The sequence below is a fragment of the Helianthus annuus genome, chromosome 15 (assembly GCF_002127325.2).
Source record: "Helianthus annuus cultivar XRQ/B chromosome 15, HanXRQr2.0-SUNRISE, whole genome shotgun sequence".
In the NCBI taxonomy this organism is placed as follows: Eukaryota; Viridiplantae; Streptophyta; class Magnoliopsida; order Asterales; family Asteraceae; genus Helianthus; species Helianthus annuus.
This window is the reverse complement of record NC_035447.2, coordinates 1,734,112-1,748,769: the sequence shown is the minus strand read 5'-3', so window position 1 is coordinate 1,748,769 and position 14,658 is coordinate 1,734,112. Positions and strand designations below refer to the sequence as shown.

Genomic DNA, 14,658 nt, shown 5'->3' with positions numbered 1-14,658 from the left:
TTTGTTATAGTTGCGTGTTCTTTGTGACTCAAGAAAATTTCACAAAAGACACCAACTATATTGATCCTAACGATAAAATGTTACGTCTATGCATTTTGTTATTGTTTTAGGTTCTTTGTAACTCACAAATATTTCATAAGAGGTTGCAACATTGATCCTGACGATATACGCCAAGTCTATGTATTTTGTTACGATTGTAGGTTCTTTGTAACTCAAGGAAATTTCATAAGAGGCATCAATAATATTGATCCGGCGATAAAATATTTTATGTCGATGCATTGTATAACGTCGATGCATTGCATCGGTGATAGTTGTAGGTTCTTAGTAACTCAATAAAATTTTATAAGTGATTAAGAGGCACCAACATTGATCCGAACGATAAGATATATATATATATTAAGATTTAAGAGAATGAGGAGAAACCAAATTATAGCATAATACAACAAAAAACCACTATATATATAATCAAAGACAATAGAAAGCACAGGAACATACAAACGTGTATCCCTTTAATAATAAAATAAGGTTTTCCTTTTTATTCTAGCATTACTTATTCAAAGGTTTTTACTCTCCCACTCTCAATTTCCATCTTCATCCGTTCAATACAGGGCTCACTTTATCCTACAAAAATCAACCACAAAAAGTAGCATCAATAGAAAAAAAAACATCACGTTATTACTTTTAATGAGCACCTGGTTTAGAGCTCTTACTAATTCAGTACTCTAATTCAGTACTTAATGGTTCAGATTCGTTGTTTCGCAAATGTCTGAATGGTTCACACATTTGCTTTTGAATGGTTAAGCATTATACTGAGTCTCTGAATGGTTAAGACCTTTAATCTGAATTGGTCAGACATTTGTCTAAACGGTTAAGCATTATACTGGCTCTTAATAGTTCAGACTTCTTACTGGTTCAACACTTAATGGTTCAGTCCTCTTCCTCTTACTGGTCTAACACTTAACCATTCAAAAGTTGCCATACAACCCCTTCGTTAACTTTCAAGTCTTTAATTGTTCTCTTTTTAAAATAAATAGAAAATTAAACCGGATATTATGAATCCTCAAAAAGACAACAGTGAAACTTAAAAAGTTAAGAACAAAATATATATGTATATCCAAATATTAACAAGTTATTATTGCTATGTGTTTAAGCTTAAAAATGCACAATAGTGTAAAAATTTGACATACTTGTTGCAGTCAGTGTGGGGGCTGATCTTGTAAGGGATGCTTACACCACACTTTTTCGGAAGGGCAACTGCGTTGTCTTCTTTAATACCAGATAAATGTTTATAAGCCTTCTTCATGCAACCACAGGCGGTCTTCTTTTCAGCGGTTGTTTTTGCGGCGGCATTAAGTCCCTTAACACCTTTGCAACATGGAACAGGCACCTTACCGCCATGCTTCAAGTAGTTTAGGCATGGTGTCAACTTGCTATTCACATCACCACAGGTTAGCGCTGCCGCATAGGGGGCGGCGACCACCATGCAAATCATCATGATACATAAAACTTTCTTCATCATCATCATTGTAAAACAACTAGTGTGGTTTCTTATGTGTTTGGCTTTGATGTGGGGAAATGTTATAGAGGATTCCATCTATTTATAGAGTGGCCTAAACATTTGCATTTGTATATGAGTGTTAACGGTCATATTCCATAGAGGAGTTCACATGTTATACGTCGTTGTCTGTTTTATTTGATGTGTCACCAAACGTGTGTAACTTTTTTTAATTTAAAATCGTTAAATAAAGTAGTGTGTCAACTTATAAATATTTATGTTATAAGTAGATTTTGGCATATTTGAGCCAACACATACCAAGACCAACCCGACTCTGGGAGTAGGACCTTCATGCTCCCCGGGGGCGGATCTACCTCTTAACAAGGGGTAACTCACGTTGCCCTTTAATGCTCCGACGATAGTGTGAATTTTGAAAAAATTGACGTTTTTTCGATTTCGTTACCCCTTTTCTTTGAAGCGTTGCCCCTATAAGAATTTTTTAGATATGTCACTGATGCTCCCGAAATTTATCTTGATAATTTAGTATTTATTGTACATATTTTGTGTATTTATTACAAATTTGATTCAAATGAACACTCTCTTTTGATACGGTTTTTATTTATTTATTTTTAGTACATGTATTTATTTGAAGAACACTCTCTTTTGATACGGTTTTTATTTATTTATTTATTTTTAGTACATGTATTTATTTGAAATGTGTAATTTACAATAAGAAATTGGTTGTATATTTTATTTTGCTTTTTTTGTTAAGATACAAAAAGATATCACTAAAGTAGCTAATCGATGTTAACCCATTGGTTGAACATCTTTTGTAGATTCGTCAGTAGAATATCGTTGATATGTCACTACTAGTTCCATCGCTACTCATCGTTGATATTACAACCGCTCGACCATATCTCACGTTAGTACTTCGCGGGTGTTGCTTCCACCCAAGGTACGTAATTCATTGGGTGATCCGTTAGAGAATTCTTTATCCACACCCCTTTCAACCACCGCATTCATCTAGGGATCACCAATGATTTTGTACATATATAGCTAAAGGCCCTTTATTTTGTAGTGTTAATTCTTTGTAAATAAACACAAGTCCTCTATATCGTGTTACATGATTAAAGTGTTGTGTTGAACAACTTTTTTATAGTAGCAGATTCTTGTGTTATTCAAGAAAATTTTGTATGAAGCACCAACATTAGTCTCGGCTACAATTACGCTATCGGGTAAGCTCTAGATGAGACTAGCTTATTACTATCCCGATGACATTTTATCAGACTTAAAAGTTAAAATGGATATAACCTTCTAAGAATTTTATCGTAATAGGTACACACCAACCCTAGTTGGTCCATTGGTCCGAATTTTTATCGATATGTGTGTGTATCAAGAGACAAAAGGAACTTAGGAGCTGAGATAAACCAAATTTTATTATATCATAATTAACAAAAAAACATTATATGTTATTGAAAGACAATAAAAAGCAAATGAGCATACACACTTTTAACCCTTTAAAAATGAAAACAAGATTTGTTTTCATTTTTATTTTAGCATTACTTAATTATTTGATGGCTTTTAACTCTCCCAACGCCAGATTTGCATCTTCATCCGTTCAACCTAGGGCTCATTTTATGCTGCAAAAATCAACGACATAGAAAGTAACATCAATAGATTCTAAATAAACAATATGATTTGTTATTTTTTTGTTGTTAACACTGTAATGCAATACAAATAAAGTGAATTCTTTATCACTTAGACATAATGCAATACAAATGAAGTGAATTCTTTATCACTTAGACATGTGTTCTTTTTCCAATTTTCCTAATAATGTACATACTAAAAAAGTAAAAGAACGAAATATGTAACTATAAGTTTAAGAAGTTATTATTATGAGGTTCAAACTTAAGCATTCGACAATAAGATAAAGTGTGTGAATTTATCATACTTGTTGCAGTTAGTGCTCATGCTGATCTTGTAAGGAATGTGTACGCCGCACTTTTTGGGAAGGCCTAAGGCGATGTTGGCTTTGATGCCAGACATAGAGTGATAAGCATTCTTCATGCAACCGCATGCCGTCTTCTTATCCGCTGTTGATTTTGCAGCCGCATTCAGTCCCTTAACGCCATTGCAACAAGCAGTGGGTACTGAACCACCATTTTGCAAGTAGTTTATGCATGGACTCAACTTGCTAACCACATCACTACAAGACAGGGCCTCCGCATAGGGGGCAACCACCACCATGAAAGCCACCATCATACATAGAGCTTTCATCATCATCATCCTTGCCATTGTAGAGTGTTTTTTTGTTATGTGTTTGGTTACGATGTGAGAAAACATTATGGAGGATACTCTATATTTATAGAGACGCCTATGCATATGTCTAAAGAGGAGTTAGCACGTGAGATAGTTGTCTTGTTTATTTAATGTATTAATAAAAGTAATTAGGGTTTTAACTTTGAAATCATTTATTAAAGTAGCATGCCAAATTATTAATAATTTTGTGGACTCCCATTTCTTTTTTGTTCAGTAACAATAAAATTTTCCTAACTAGCCCATCCAACTTGACTAGTATATGTTTATGGTTACAGGTTATTAATTAATTAAGGAGTAATCTGCCAAAATGGTCCCTGAGGTTTGATCACTTTAGTCTAAAACTAGAGCCGTCCTTGAAAACTCTTGAAAAAATTTAGGCCTCGGGCGACGAAAAGATTTGGGCCAAAATTATGGTTAAGGGTAAATGAATTACAAAAATAAAAACTTAGTGATGGAGGAAAGACTCGAACTTGAGACTTTTACATTATTTTGAGATGGTTTTTGCCACTACACCACCAATATTTTTTTGCATAATAAACGGATAAATATACTAAATATATAATTTAATAAATATATACAAGCTTATAAAGACTTTTCGGGCCCTTTGAAATTTTGGGCCTCGGGCGTCGGCACGGGTTTGCCGGGCCCAGAGCCGGCCCTAAAACTCAAACTTTTTGAATTTGGGTCTCTGTGGTTTCAATTTGTTGCCATTTTCATCCAAATTTAAAATTTGGTCAGATTTTTCAGTTAAGATCCAACTTTTCTGTTTTTTCCTCTGTCACACCCCGATTTCCACGTGTCACCGGTGGGCCCGGTGTGGGGTACAGTGACGTAGTTGGCATCATCATAGACAATCAACACAATACAATAATGCACAGCGGAAGCAGAAAAGAAACATTTCAACTTTAAATAAAGTGTAATAATAAATATCACAGTAGTTGAAATGGATCCACAGGCGGATCAAATAAAAATAGAAATAAATAGTTCAACAGATAAATGTCGTCCGAGTTTGCGAGACTATTGTGGACGCTCTCTAGGAAACAGCCAGCCTATTTCCGTATAGTACCTGCACTTAATCTTTTGGGAAAAATACGTCAGTTTACACTGGTAAATACAAATCGACTGACTCATTTTGAAAATGATTGAAAATTTATTTAAATGCACAAGGCATAAATATTTTTATTAACTTGGGATAATTATATAATATAAACTTGTGAACGAATTACATGCACTTATATCTCTGGTGGCCCGGGATCTACTGTCCGGGCTAGAGATTTAATTGACACACCACATCAAAGAGTTATACACGACGGGTGTACGCCTACACCCCGTGCTCTGGTCGTGGCCATCTCGTAAGATAATGCCAAGGATATCCGGGACACGGTCAACAACCCCCCAAAGCCTTTTAAGTAAGACAAAACTGTTTAAACGAAGTCGCACAAGCTATTCAAGACTGAACACCTATAAGGAGCAGGACTTGTGCGCCCGATCAAGCGGTATTTTAAATACCGTACCCCAAGCCCGTATAGGGAAAATAAGTCAAAATGTATTTACCTGAGCAAGTATAAGTCACAAACGATAAGTGGTGGTAGCTTTTACCGGGCTTCCTAATCTGGAACAAAGGTTTATAATTAACCTATTAGATTCCTAACGGCCTTTTATTTAAGCCTAAGCTTTGACCGGTTAGTTTTAGGAATGATACGGTTTACGCACGATTAAGCGAAAGACCGGATAGAATGTGATTTAGACCCGACAAGTTCGAATACTTGTATAATATGGGTATACTAAATACATTCTGGATTTTGAAGCAAAAACGATATCGTTTGACCCGTTTCGGTCAATGTACGCAAACTAGTTACGTAAACCGAACCGAACGCAAAAAGAGCGATACGGGTAGACCAATGATTCAAATGCAAGTTCCCTGAATTAATATGCTTAGAATATGATATTATATCAGTAAGTTATGTTCTATATTGCCCGGGATAAATTTTAAACTCAATTTATGCCTTAGAAGGGCATTTTGGTCATTTAAAAGATAATAAATGGATAAAATTAGAAATCTGAGTTTCGGGTCTGGTTCATACAGTAAATATACTTAATATAACATATTATATCAGTAGGGTATGACCCATACACCAAATATATCATTTAAAACCAAACTATGCACCGTAGGGGCAATTTAGTAATTTCACAAGGGCTAAAAATGCCAAAACTGGAAACCTGAGTCCAAAATATCATACTTACTGTTATTATATGAAAATATGTGATTTACATCAGTAGGTATAAGTTTTATAGGTTTAAAACAAGTACAACGCTTACTATGCGCTTAAAACGCTAAAAATACGATTTAAGGGCGTTTTCGGGTTTTCACAGTAAATCTGAGATTTTTATATTTCCAGAAGTCTTATAATAATTTATTCATCATATAAAATCAGTAGAAAAAGGTTTCGGGTCAAACGGATGTGTAAAACTCCTTTTATAGCTAAAACGGTCAAAACCGACATAAGCCGAAACGGCTAGGTGATCGAGGATCCGTTCAGCCAAAAATTAATTAAAAATCATCAAAATTCCCAGAATATTATATATAGTCAGTTGGTAAAAAGTTTTATACCAAAACGTGGCCAGAAACGGGTTCTACGCAAAAAGGGCCGTTTATGTAAATTTATAACATAGTTTACGCTAATGGCCATAACTCACAATCTGGACCACCAACTGATCCGAAACTTTCGGTGCAAGTTTATATAATAAAAATAAAGATTTCTATCCTTTCACTTTTCCAAAAATCCCGTTTTAAATCAAAAAGGGCAAAATAGTCAACTTTATGCATAAACCGGAAACAAGCATTTGAATAGGCTAAGCATAGACTCAATCAAAGAAAATTCCAGAAAGTTTAACTAAAATCAAAATAGTCAAAAATACTTTCCAATACAGATCTCGAACATGCATGTATGAATCCGAATCGATAGTCTACGAAATAATCGTTTTACAAGACTTTCGGTTCCGATTCGTGGCTATACGATAGATCGTCGAGTTGATGATGATTAGAACACATTCTTATATGTATTACAAGTTATTTTTAATGATAAATCAGGTTGCATGTCATCTATATCATTAATCATGTTATTTTCCACAAAGATCGCTCCTGTTGACTTTTTAGAACCATGTTTGACTCGACATTAAGCATGCATGTAGTGGGAATCAGTTAGTACCCTTTAGAGGGTTTATTTCCCACATAAATACTAATCTATAACAAGTTTCAATTCGAGGAATTACTGAAAGAAATCCGTTTAATCAGAAAGTCAAAGGTTATGAACACCCAGTTTGACTTTTACTAATAATCAAAGCAAAAACGGATTAAAGAACGAATTGAAGGCTTACAATGGTCCTAAAGATGTTTAGTGGACACTAGAAGTCGGCCTTGATGATCAGTTTAGCTCCAGAAGTCTTGCCTTGAAGGTTCTTGATAGAGAGAGCACTTGTTACTATGAAAAATGATCAAGAAATGATCAATAATCTGATTTAAATCAGAATTTTCGAGGCTCCTGTAGTTGTAGGCATGCATGGCATGTTATTGGGTAAATTGGAGGTGCAAATGAGCTGTATCACACTTAAAATCGGACTCAAATAGACCCAAAACCGAATTCTGGTCGCTGGCAGTCCCACGCGGCCCGCCTGGGCATGTCCAGGCGGGTCGCCTGACCCTTCTGATCAGCCTACAACTTTCATGTATTGACAGCAATGACCCCTAAACTTGTACGCGATGTTTCGGCTACTTTTCTTGACCCGTAAACCCCCAAACTTGGTTTTTATGGACCTTAGGACTTTTACCAACATGGTAATGCCCTCGGATAACTTTGCGCTCAACCGAAAAGCCCTGAATTCGACGTTGACGCTTTTAGTCCTTTAAGTACGGTTTTGGCCATAACTTTCTCATACGTTGACGAAACTTCATGAAATTTTTACCACATATTCTAGTGAGTATATTTTAGCTATACAAAGCTTCGGGTCTGCCAAAAGTTCACTCAGAGGTATAATTTAAACATGTTGACACTTTTGGCCCCTATAGTTTACAATACTTCACTTTTGGGCAATTTCCGCGTCGTATGATCCATGAACCATCCGTTAAAGGTTATAAACATTATGTGGGGTTATCATAGAGTCTATTTATCCATTGTTGACACTTTGGACCCTTACGTTCCATAGTTTTCACTGTTTGTCACTTTTAGTCCCTCTAAAGTATGTTTTCACATAACGGAACCTTATGACACGTGTCAAGACATTATTGGACGAAATTTTTCGAGGTGTTACATCCTCACCCCCTTAAAAGAAATCTCGACCCCGAGATTTATTCAAACAAATGGGGATATTTATCTTTCATCGTGGTTTCCACTTCCCACGTGTATTCGGGACCTCTACGGGCATCCCACTTGACCTTAACAATAGGCACGTGCTTCCTTCGAAGCTTCTTTACCTGTCGATCCTCAATCGACAAAGGTTTTTCCACAAATTTTAGACTCTCGTCTATGTGTATATCTGTATGCGGTATAACCAGTGATTCGTCAGCGAAACACTTCTTCAAGTTACAGATGTGGAACACATTATGAATAGCACTAAGCTCTTCAGGCAAGTTTAACTTATAAGCGACTGCCCCGACACGTTCGATTATCTCGAAAGGTCCTATGTATCTCGGGCTCAGCTTGCCTTTCTTTCCAAATCTCATCACACCTTTCCAAGGCGATACTTTGAGCAACACTTTTTCACCCACATCAAAGTGAAAATCTTTGCGCTTAGGATCCGCATAACTTTTCTGCCTATCCCTGGCAGCTTTCAAACGATCACGGATCTGAACGATCTTGTCTGTTGTCTCAAAGACGATATCTGGTCCAGACAACTGGACATCTCCAACTTCTGCCCAACAAATGGGCGATCTACACTTTCTACCGTATAGGGCCTCAAAAGGCGCAGCCTTTATGCTGGAATGGTAGCTATTGTTGTAGGAGAATTCAATCAGTGGTAAGTTCTTATCCCAACTACCACCCAAATCGATCGCACATGCACGAAGCATGTCTTCCAAAGTTTGAATAGTACGCTCACTCTGACCATCAGTCTGAGGATGGTAAGCCGTACTAAAATTCAAACGAGTGCCCAACGACTGTTGGAAACTCTTCCAAAAAATGTGACGTATATCTAGTATCTCTATCCGAGATAATAGATATAGGTATACCATGTAGCGCTACTATCTTATCGACGTATAATTGGGCTAACATATCTGAGCTATACGTCTCTTTGATGGGTAGAAAATGAGCTGACTTAGTCAGTCTGTCAACTATGACCCATATGGTATCATTTCCTTTTTTCGTCTTCGGCAACTTGGTGATAAAATCCATTGTCACCATTTCCCATTTCCATTTGGGAATTTCAGGTTGTTGAAGCAAACCTGACGGCTTCTGATGCTCAGCCTTGACCTGCGCACAAGTCAAACATTTGGCCACATACTCGGCCACGGACTTTTTCAAACCAATCCACCAGTAGTTTGATTTCAAATCCTGGTACATCTTATCTGCTCCAGGATGAACTGAATATTTAGAGCTGTGGGCTTCCTGGAGGATAACATCCCGAAGTCCTCCATAAACTGGAACCCATATTCGTCCGTTAAGTCGTAACATTCCATCTTTGTCGTGGGACAACTGCTCCTCAGTTACTCCCAACTTTTCTGCAGGATAGTTAGCTTCCAGCACAGCTTCTTTCTGTGCAGCTAACACCCTTTCATTCAAGTTATTCCTTATTTCAATGCGCTTGGCATTGATTCTGATCGGTTTAACCCTTTCCTTTCTGCTTAAGGCGTCGGCAACCACATTTGCCTTGCCTGGATGGTATCTTATCTCGCAATCATAGTCATTGAGAGTTTCCATCCATCGCCTTTGACGCATGTTCAATTCCTTCTGATTGAACAAGTGCTGAAGACTCTTGTGATCCGAATAAATGATACACTTGGTTCCATACAAGTAATGTCTCCATAACTTCAAAGCAAATACAACCGCACCCAATTCCAAATCGTGGGTGGTGTAGTTCTTCTCGTGCACATTTAGCTGGCGAGAAGCATAGGCAATGACCTTGCCTTTCTGCATGAGTACGCAACCCATGCCCGTATGTGATGCATCACAATACACCACAAATTCATCTATACCATCGGGCAATGTTAATACTGGCGCATTGCTCAGCTTCTGCTTCAGAATGTCAAAGGATTCCTGCTGCTTAGGGCCCCAATCAAACTTAATCTTCTCACGGGTCAACGAAGTTAGGGGCGCAGCAATCCTTGAGAAGTTCTCGATGAATCTCCTATAATATCCTGCCAATCCGAGGAAACTGCGAATCTCGGTAGGAGTCTTCGGCTCCTGCCAGTTCATGACTGCTTCGACTTTAGCGGGATCTACTTGGATACCACGCTCACTTACAACATGTCCAAGAAACTGGACTTCTCGAAGCCAAAATTCACACTTCGAGAATTTGGCATAAAGCTTCTCTTGATACAGAAGTTTGAGAATACGACGAAGGTGATTCTCATGTTCAGCTTGGCTCTTCGAGTAGATAAGAATATCATCAATAAAGACGATAACGAACTTATCTAAATAGGGTTTGCAGACGCGATTCATGAGATCCATGAACGCGGCTGGTGCGTTAGTGAGCCCAAACGGCATCACTAGGAACTCGTAATGTCCATAACGAGTCCTAAACGCGGTCTTGTGTACGTCTTCCTCCTTGACCTTCAACTGATGATAACCTGACCTTAGGTCAATCTTGGAGAAGTAACTTGCTCCTTGCAACTGGTCGAACAGATCGTCGATCCTGGGTAACGGATACCGATTCTTGATAGTGACCTTATTCAGCTCACGATAATCGATGCACAGACGCATCGATCCATCCTTCTTCTTAACGAACAAGATTGGCGCTCCCCAAGGAGATGAGCTAGGTCTAATAAAACCTTTAGCTAATAGATCATCCAACTGCGTCCTCAACTCCTTCATCTCCGTTGGTGCCAATCTGTATGGTGCTCTTGCTACAGGTGCAGTGCCTGGAATGATATCTATCCGAAACTCTACTTGTCTATCCGGTGGCAATCCGGGTAGTTCTTCAGGAAATACTTCAGGATATTCCGAAATAACAGGAATATCTTCAATCTTCGGCTTCGGCTCATCAATGGTAACTTGTGCCATATAAATGACACATCCCTTCTGCATGCATCTGGATGCTTTGAGCATGGACACTTGCTCCGGCAATCCATGCTGGGTATCTCCTTGAATAGTAAGTGACTCACCAGACGGAGTCTTCACTATCACTTGCTTTCTATTGCACAGAATCTGGGCTTGGTTACTCGACAACCAATCCATGCCTATTACTATATCGAATCCAGCTAGCTTAAAGGGAAGCAAGGATAACGGGAAGGAATGATTCCTAATGGATATAACACATCCATCTAGAACAGTCGAGGCGGTTTCTAAGGTTCCATCGGCTAATTCCACCTCATATTTCACGCTTAAGGTTTTAACAGGAAGGTTCAACAGTTTACAAAACTTATTATCTACAAACGACTTATCAGCCCCCGAATCAAACAAAACTCTAGCAAAAATATCGTTTACAAGAAACGTACCGGTAATGACGTTATCATCAAGGACTGCTTCCTTTGCGTCCATTTTGAAGACTCTCGCATTAGTCTTCTTCCCTTCCTCGGCCTTCTTTGCAAACTTTGGACAGTTGGGCCGAATATGACCTTTTTCGTTGCAACCGAAACACGTTGCATCCTTCATCTTCTTGCAATCCACAGCCTTATGATCTGTGGACTTGCAGATTCCACATCGTTTCTCGAAAGACTGGGATTTCGTGTCCAACCGACACCTCCCAAAGTGGTGCCTCCTGCAGATCTTGCATCTGGGTTTCTCACCCGACTGTTGATCATTTTTCCTAGACCCCGACCCTTTCCTGTGGTCGTTGTTCCCTCTATGTCGCTTTTCAGACCTTCGTGAGGTGTCATCCTCACGTTTTCGTTTGTTCTCCTCAGAGCTCCTCATAGCTCTCAATCTAACCACGTCTTGAGTGAGGGAGAGGGATAGATCCGCTACGGATCTAAATGTTGTAGGTCTTGAAGCTTTGACGCTGGCTTTAATCTCCGGTGCCAGACCCCCAATGAATCGAGCAATCCTACGCGGCTCCGGGGTCACCAAGTAAGGCACTAAACGGGACAGCGTGTTGAACGTAGTAAGATACGCTTGACAATCGAGGTTCTTCATGACTAAGGATACAAAATCCGATTCAATTCGCTCGACCTCGTGCTGCGGACAGAAGTTCTCTTTAATCAGGGCCACAAACTGTTCCCATGACAAACCGTACAGTGTGGCCTTACCGGCAGCTTGTAGGAGTGACCTCCACCATGCTAACGCATCTCCTTTGAATGACTGGGACACGTACTTAACGACGTCCCTATCAGCACACCCGCTGATATCAACTACAGTGTCCATCTCGTCGATCCACGTCATACAATCGACGGCTCCTTTTTCCCCAGTGAAATCTCTGGGCTTGCAAGACACAAAGTATTTGTACGTACAGGACCTGCTGTACGGGTCACGCTTCAGCTCAATCTCCTGCTTTGGGACGCTGCTGTGGTTGGAGGAATGATTATCATCCTCAACTTTCTTTGGCTCACTCTTTTTAGACGGCGGCTTACTATGAGCCCCAGAATGAGTCTTAGCCTTGACATGCGTCACTGAGCGGGTTCTACTCTGAGTACCACTAGATTCTCTGAACTGCCTATCCATAGCCTTGGCGACAGCATTATCAATCAGTGCTTGCAATTCTGCACCGGTAACGTGGATTTTTGCATTATCTGAGCGTTCCCCAGAATGACTGTTGGTTTCTTCCGATTTGGCCATCGTAGCTTTAAGCTACAATAAAGGACAAGGTCTTATTTAGAACCTAACAGTATTATCGTCCTAGACGATTTATTAACCATGGTATCAAAAACCTTAGCAGTTAATTTAATACATTTCATTCGGGCTCTTAATAGCAATCAAGGAATGAAAATATATATAATGGCACCATAGGCCTAGTCACAAGGACAATCACTAAATTATAAATTTAGATTTTTATAGGATTATAAATTGTATAATTAAACAAATAATCCTTTACTAGACAGAGAGTCATAAACCACAACTGTCTTTATACAACATAGTTATAACCCGTAGGTATCAAGCCATTAATAGACTTGTGTACAGATATAATCTGTAGATATTTCTTTACTAGGCAGGGAGTCATAGACCACAACTGCCACTATATGACCTAGTCATAACCCGTAGGTATCAAGCCATTAATAGGCTTGTATACAGATAGAATCTGTAGATAATTTATTTAAAAGGGTGGCTCGTGTGATTCTACAGATCACGCTTAGCCAGAATGTTAACATGTTCTCAGATGTTAACAGGGAGTTGAATCCTTTCAACCAGGTTTTACCATCAGGGCCAGGCCTGTTAATAAGGCATTCAGGCTAGGTTATACCTTACTGAGATTCTTATAAAATGGCAAATCAAATAAAAATTGATATCTTCCATTATTTTAATATTATTCATGCATATAAATGAAATGAGAAATTCAAATTAATCATTTCAAATTTCAAATAAAATACCAGTACATAATTGCCCTAAACGGGACTTTGAAATAACATAACTAGCATGAATAACATGCCCGCGCAGGGGCTAAACAAGTACAACAATAACAAAATAAAATAAAACAAACCCACGCAGGGGTTAACAGGATAATATACCCACACAGGGGTAGGGAAAGATAGATATACCCACGCAGGGGTAGAGTACTGGAATAAATGTCCACGCAGGGACATGAGTACATGCAATAATAATCGAAGGATTCAACGATCCTTCTTGCTCTTACCCTTGAGCAAGTCGAATACCTTCTTAAACAAGCCACTGGTGCGTCGGCGATCCTCTCGCATATTGTGCTGAAACTCGCGTCGCATGCTATCAATCCCCTGCAGGATCTCCTGAACCTGCGGCGGCGACATCATAGGCGCCGGTGGTGGTGGCTGGTAGTGCTGCGGCTGCGGCGGCTGGTAAGGCTGCGGCTGCGGTGGCTGCTGGTAACCCGGAGGGTAACCAAAAGTAGATGGGCCAGCAGCCCAAGGGTCTCCAAGTGGACCACTATGTGGGAGTGAGCTGTAGTTCACAGCTTGCCAATAAGGGTCTCCCGTGTAATCATAACCCTGAGGGAATACCTGCTCGAACGGGTTGAACTGAGCGGCACTAGCATAAGCCGGAATCGGCTCTCCAAAATTCTGCGGCGGCAGAGGCGGAATCGGAACAGAAGTAACCTCCGATACGGGATGCTGAGACTCCCCTGTCTCAGACTCCCCGGGTAGAGACGTGTAGCGGCTGCTACTAACACGTGGAGGGGTGCCTATGCGAATCCCTCCGCGCGTAGACATGCGCGCATTCCTCCTAGGCCTCTGAGGCGGAGGAGGTAAAACTGGCGGCGGCGGTGGTGACGGAGTGATCACGTCACGCCACAGGGCCTCAGATAGGTCCTGCGGTAGAGGCGGCTGCTGCTGGAGCTGCTGCGAGTGGTGCTGCGAGTGCACCGGCGAACCATGGAGCGATTGAAGCATCGGAGTACCATGGAGTGATTGAAGCATAGGAGAGTTGTGGCTAGGGGTGAAGTACCAATCATGTTGCTTGAACCTCTCCTGGAAGCTGTCCACACCATTAAATGGTGATCCTGTGTATGGCGACCCATCCGATATCTCAATCGGGTGGTTCGGTGTACCTGATGGTGGGAGCGAAGGG

At 39.8% G+C, this 14,658-nt stretch overlaps 2 protein-coding genes across 2 annotated transcripts; both read right to left on the bottom strand.

The window, feature by feature from the left end:
• Positions 1 to 427: 427 nt before the first annotated feature.
• Positions 428 to 1,579, bottom strand: LOC110913009 (non-specific lipid-transfer protein 1). Its single transcript, XM_022157868.2, has 2 exons — positions 1,188 to 1,579; positions 428 to 621 (listed from the first exon to the last, which is right to left on the bottom strand). Exons 1-2 carry the CDS (start codon positions 1,523 to 1,525, stop codon positions 612 to 614), a joined length of 348 nt encoding a protein of 115 aa, XP_022013560.1. The 5' UTR covers positions 1,526 to 1,579; the 3' UTR covers positions 428 to 611.
• Positions 1,580 to 2,913: 1,334 nt separating this feature from the next.
• On the bottom strand, positions 2,914 to 3,831 carry LOC110909861 (non-specific lipid-transfer protein 1). The gene is made up of 2 exons (XM_022154603.2): positions 3,447 to 3,831; positions 2,914 to 3,135 (listed from the first exon to the last, which is right to left on the bottom strand). Exons 1-2 carry the CDS (start codon positions 3,788 to 3,790, stop codon positions 3,126 to 3,128), a joined length of 354 nt encoding a protein of 117 aa, XP_022010295.2. The 5' UTR covers positions 3,791 to 3,831; the 3' UTR covers positions 2,914 to 3,125.
• Between the last annotated feature and the right edge of the window lie 10,827 nt (positions 3,832 to 14,658).

Coding starts and splice junctions, on each gene's coding strand:
- LOC110913009 (XM_022157868.2), bottom strand. CDS start 1,525: ATGATGATGATGAAGAAAGTTTTATGTATCATGATGATTTGCATGGTG.
- LOC110909861 (XM_022154603.2), bottom strand. CDS start 3,790: ATGGCAAGGATGATGATGATGAAAGCTCTATGTATGATGGTGGCTTTC.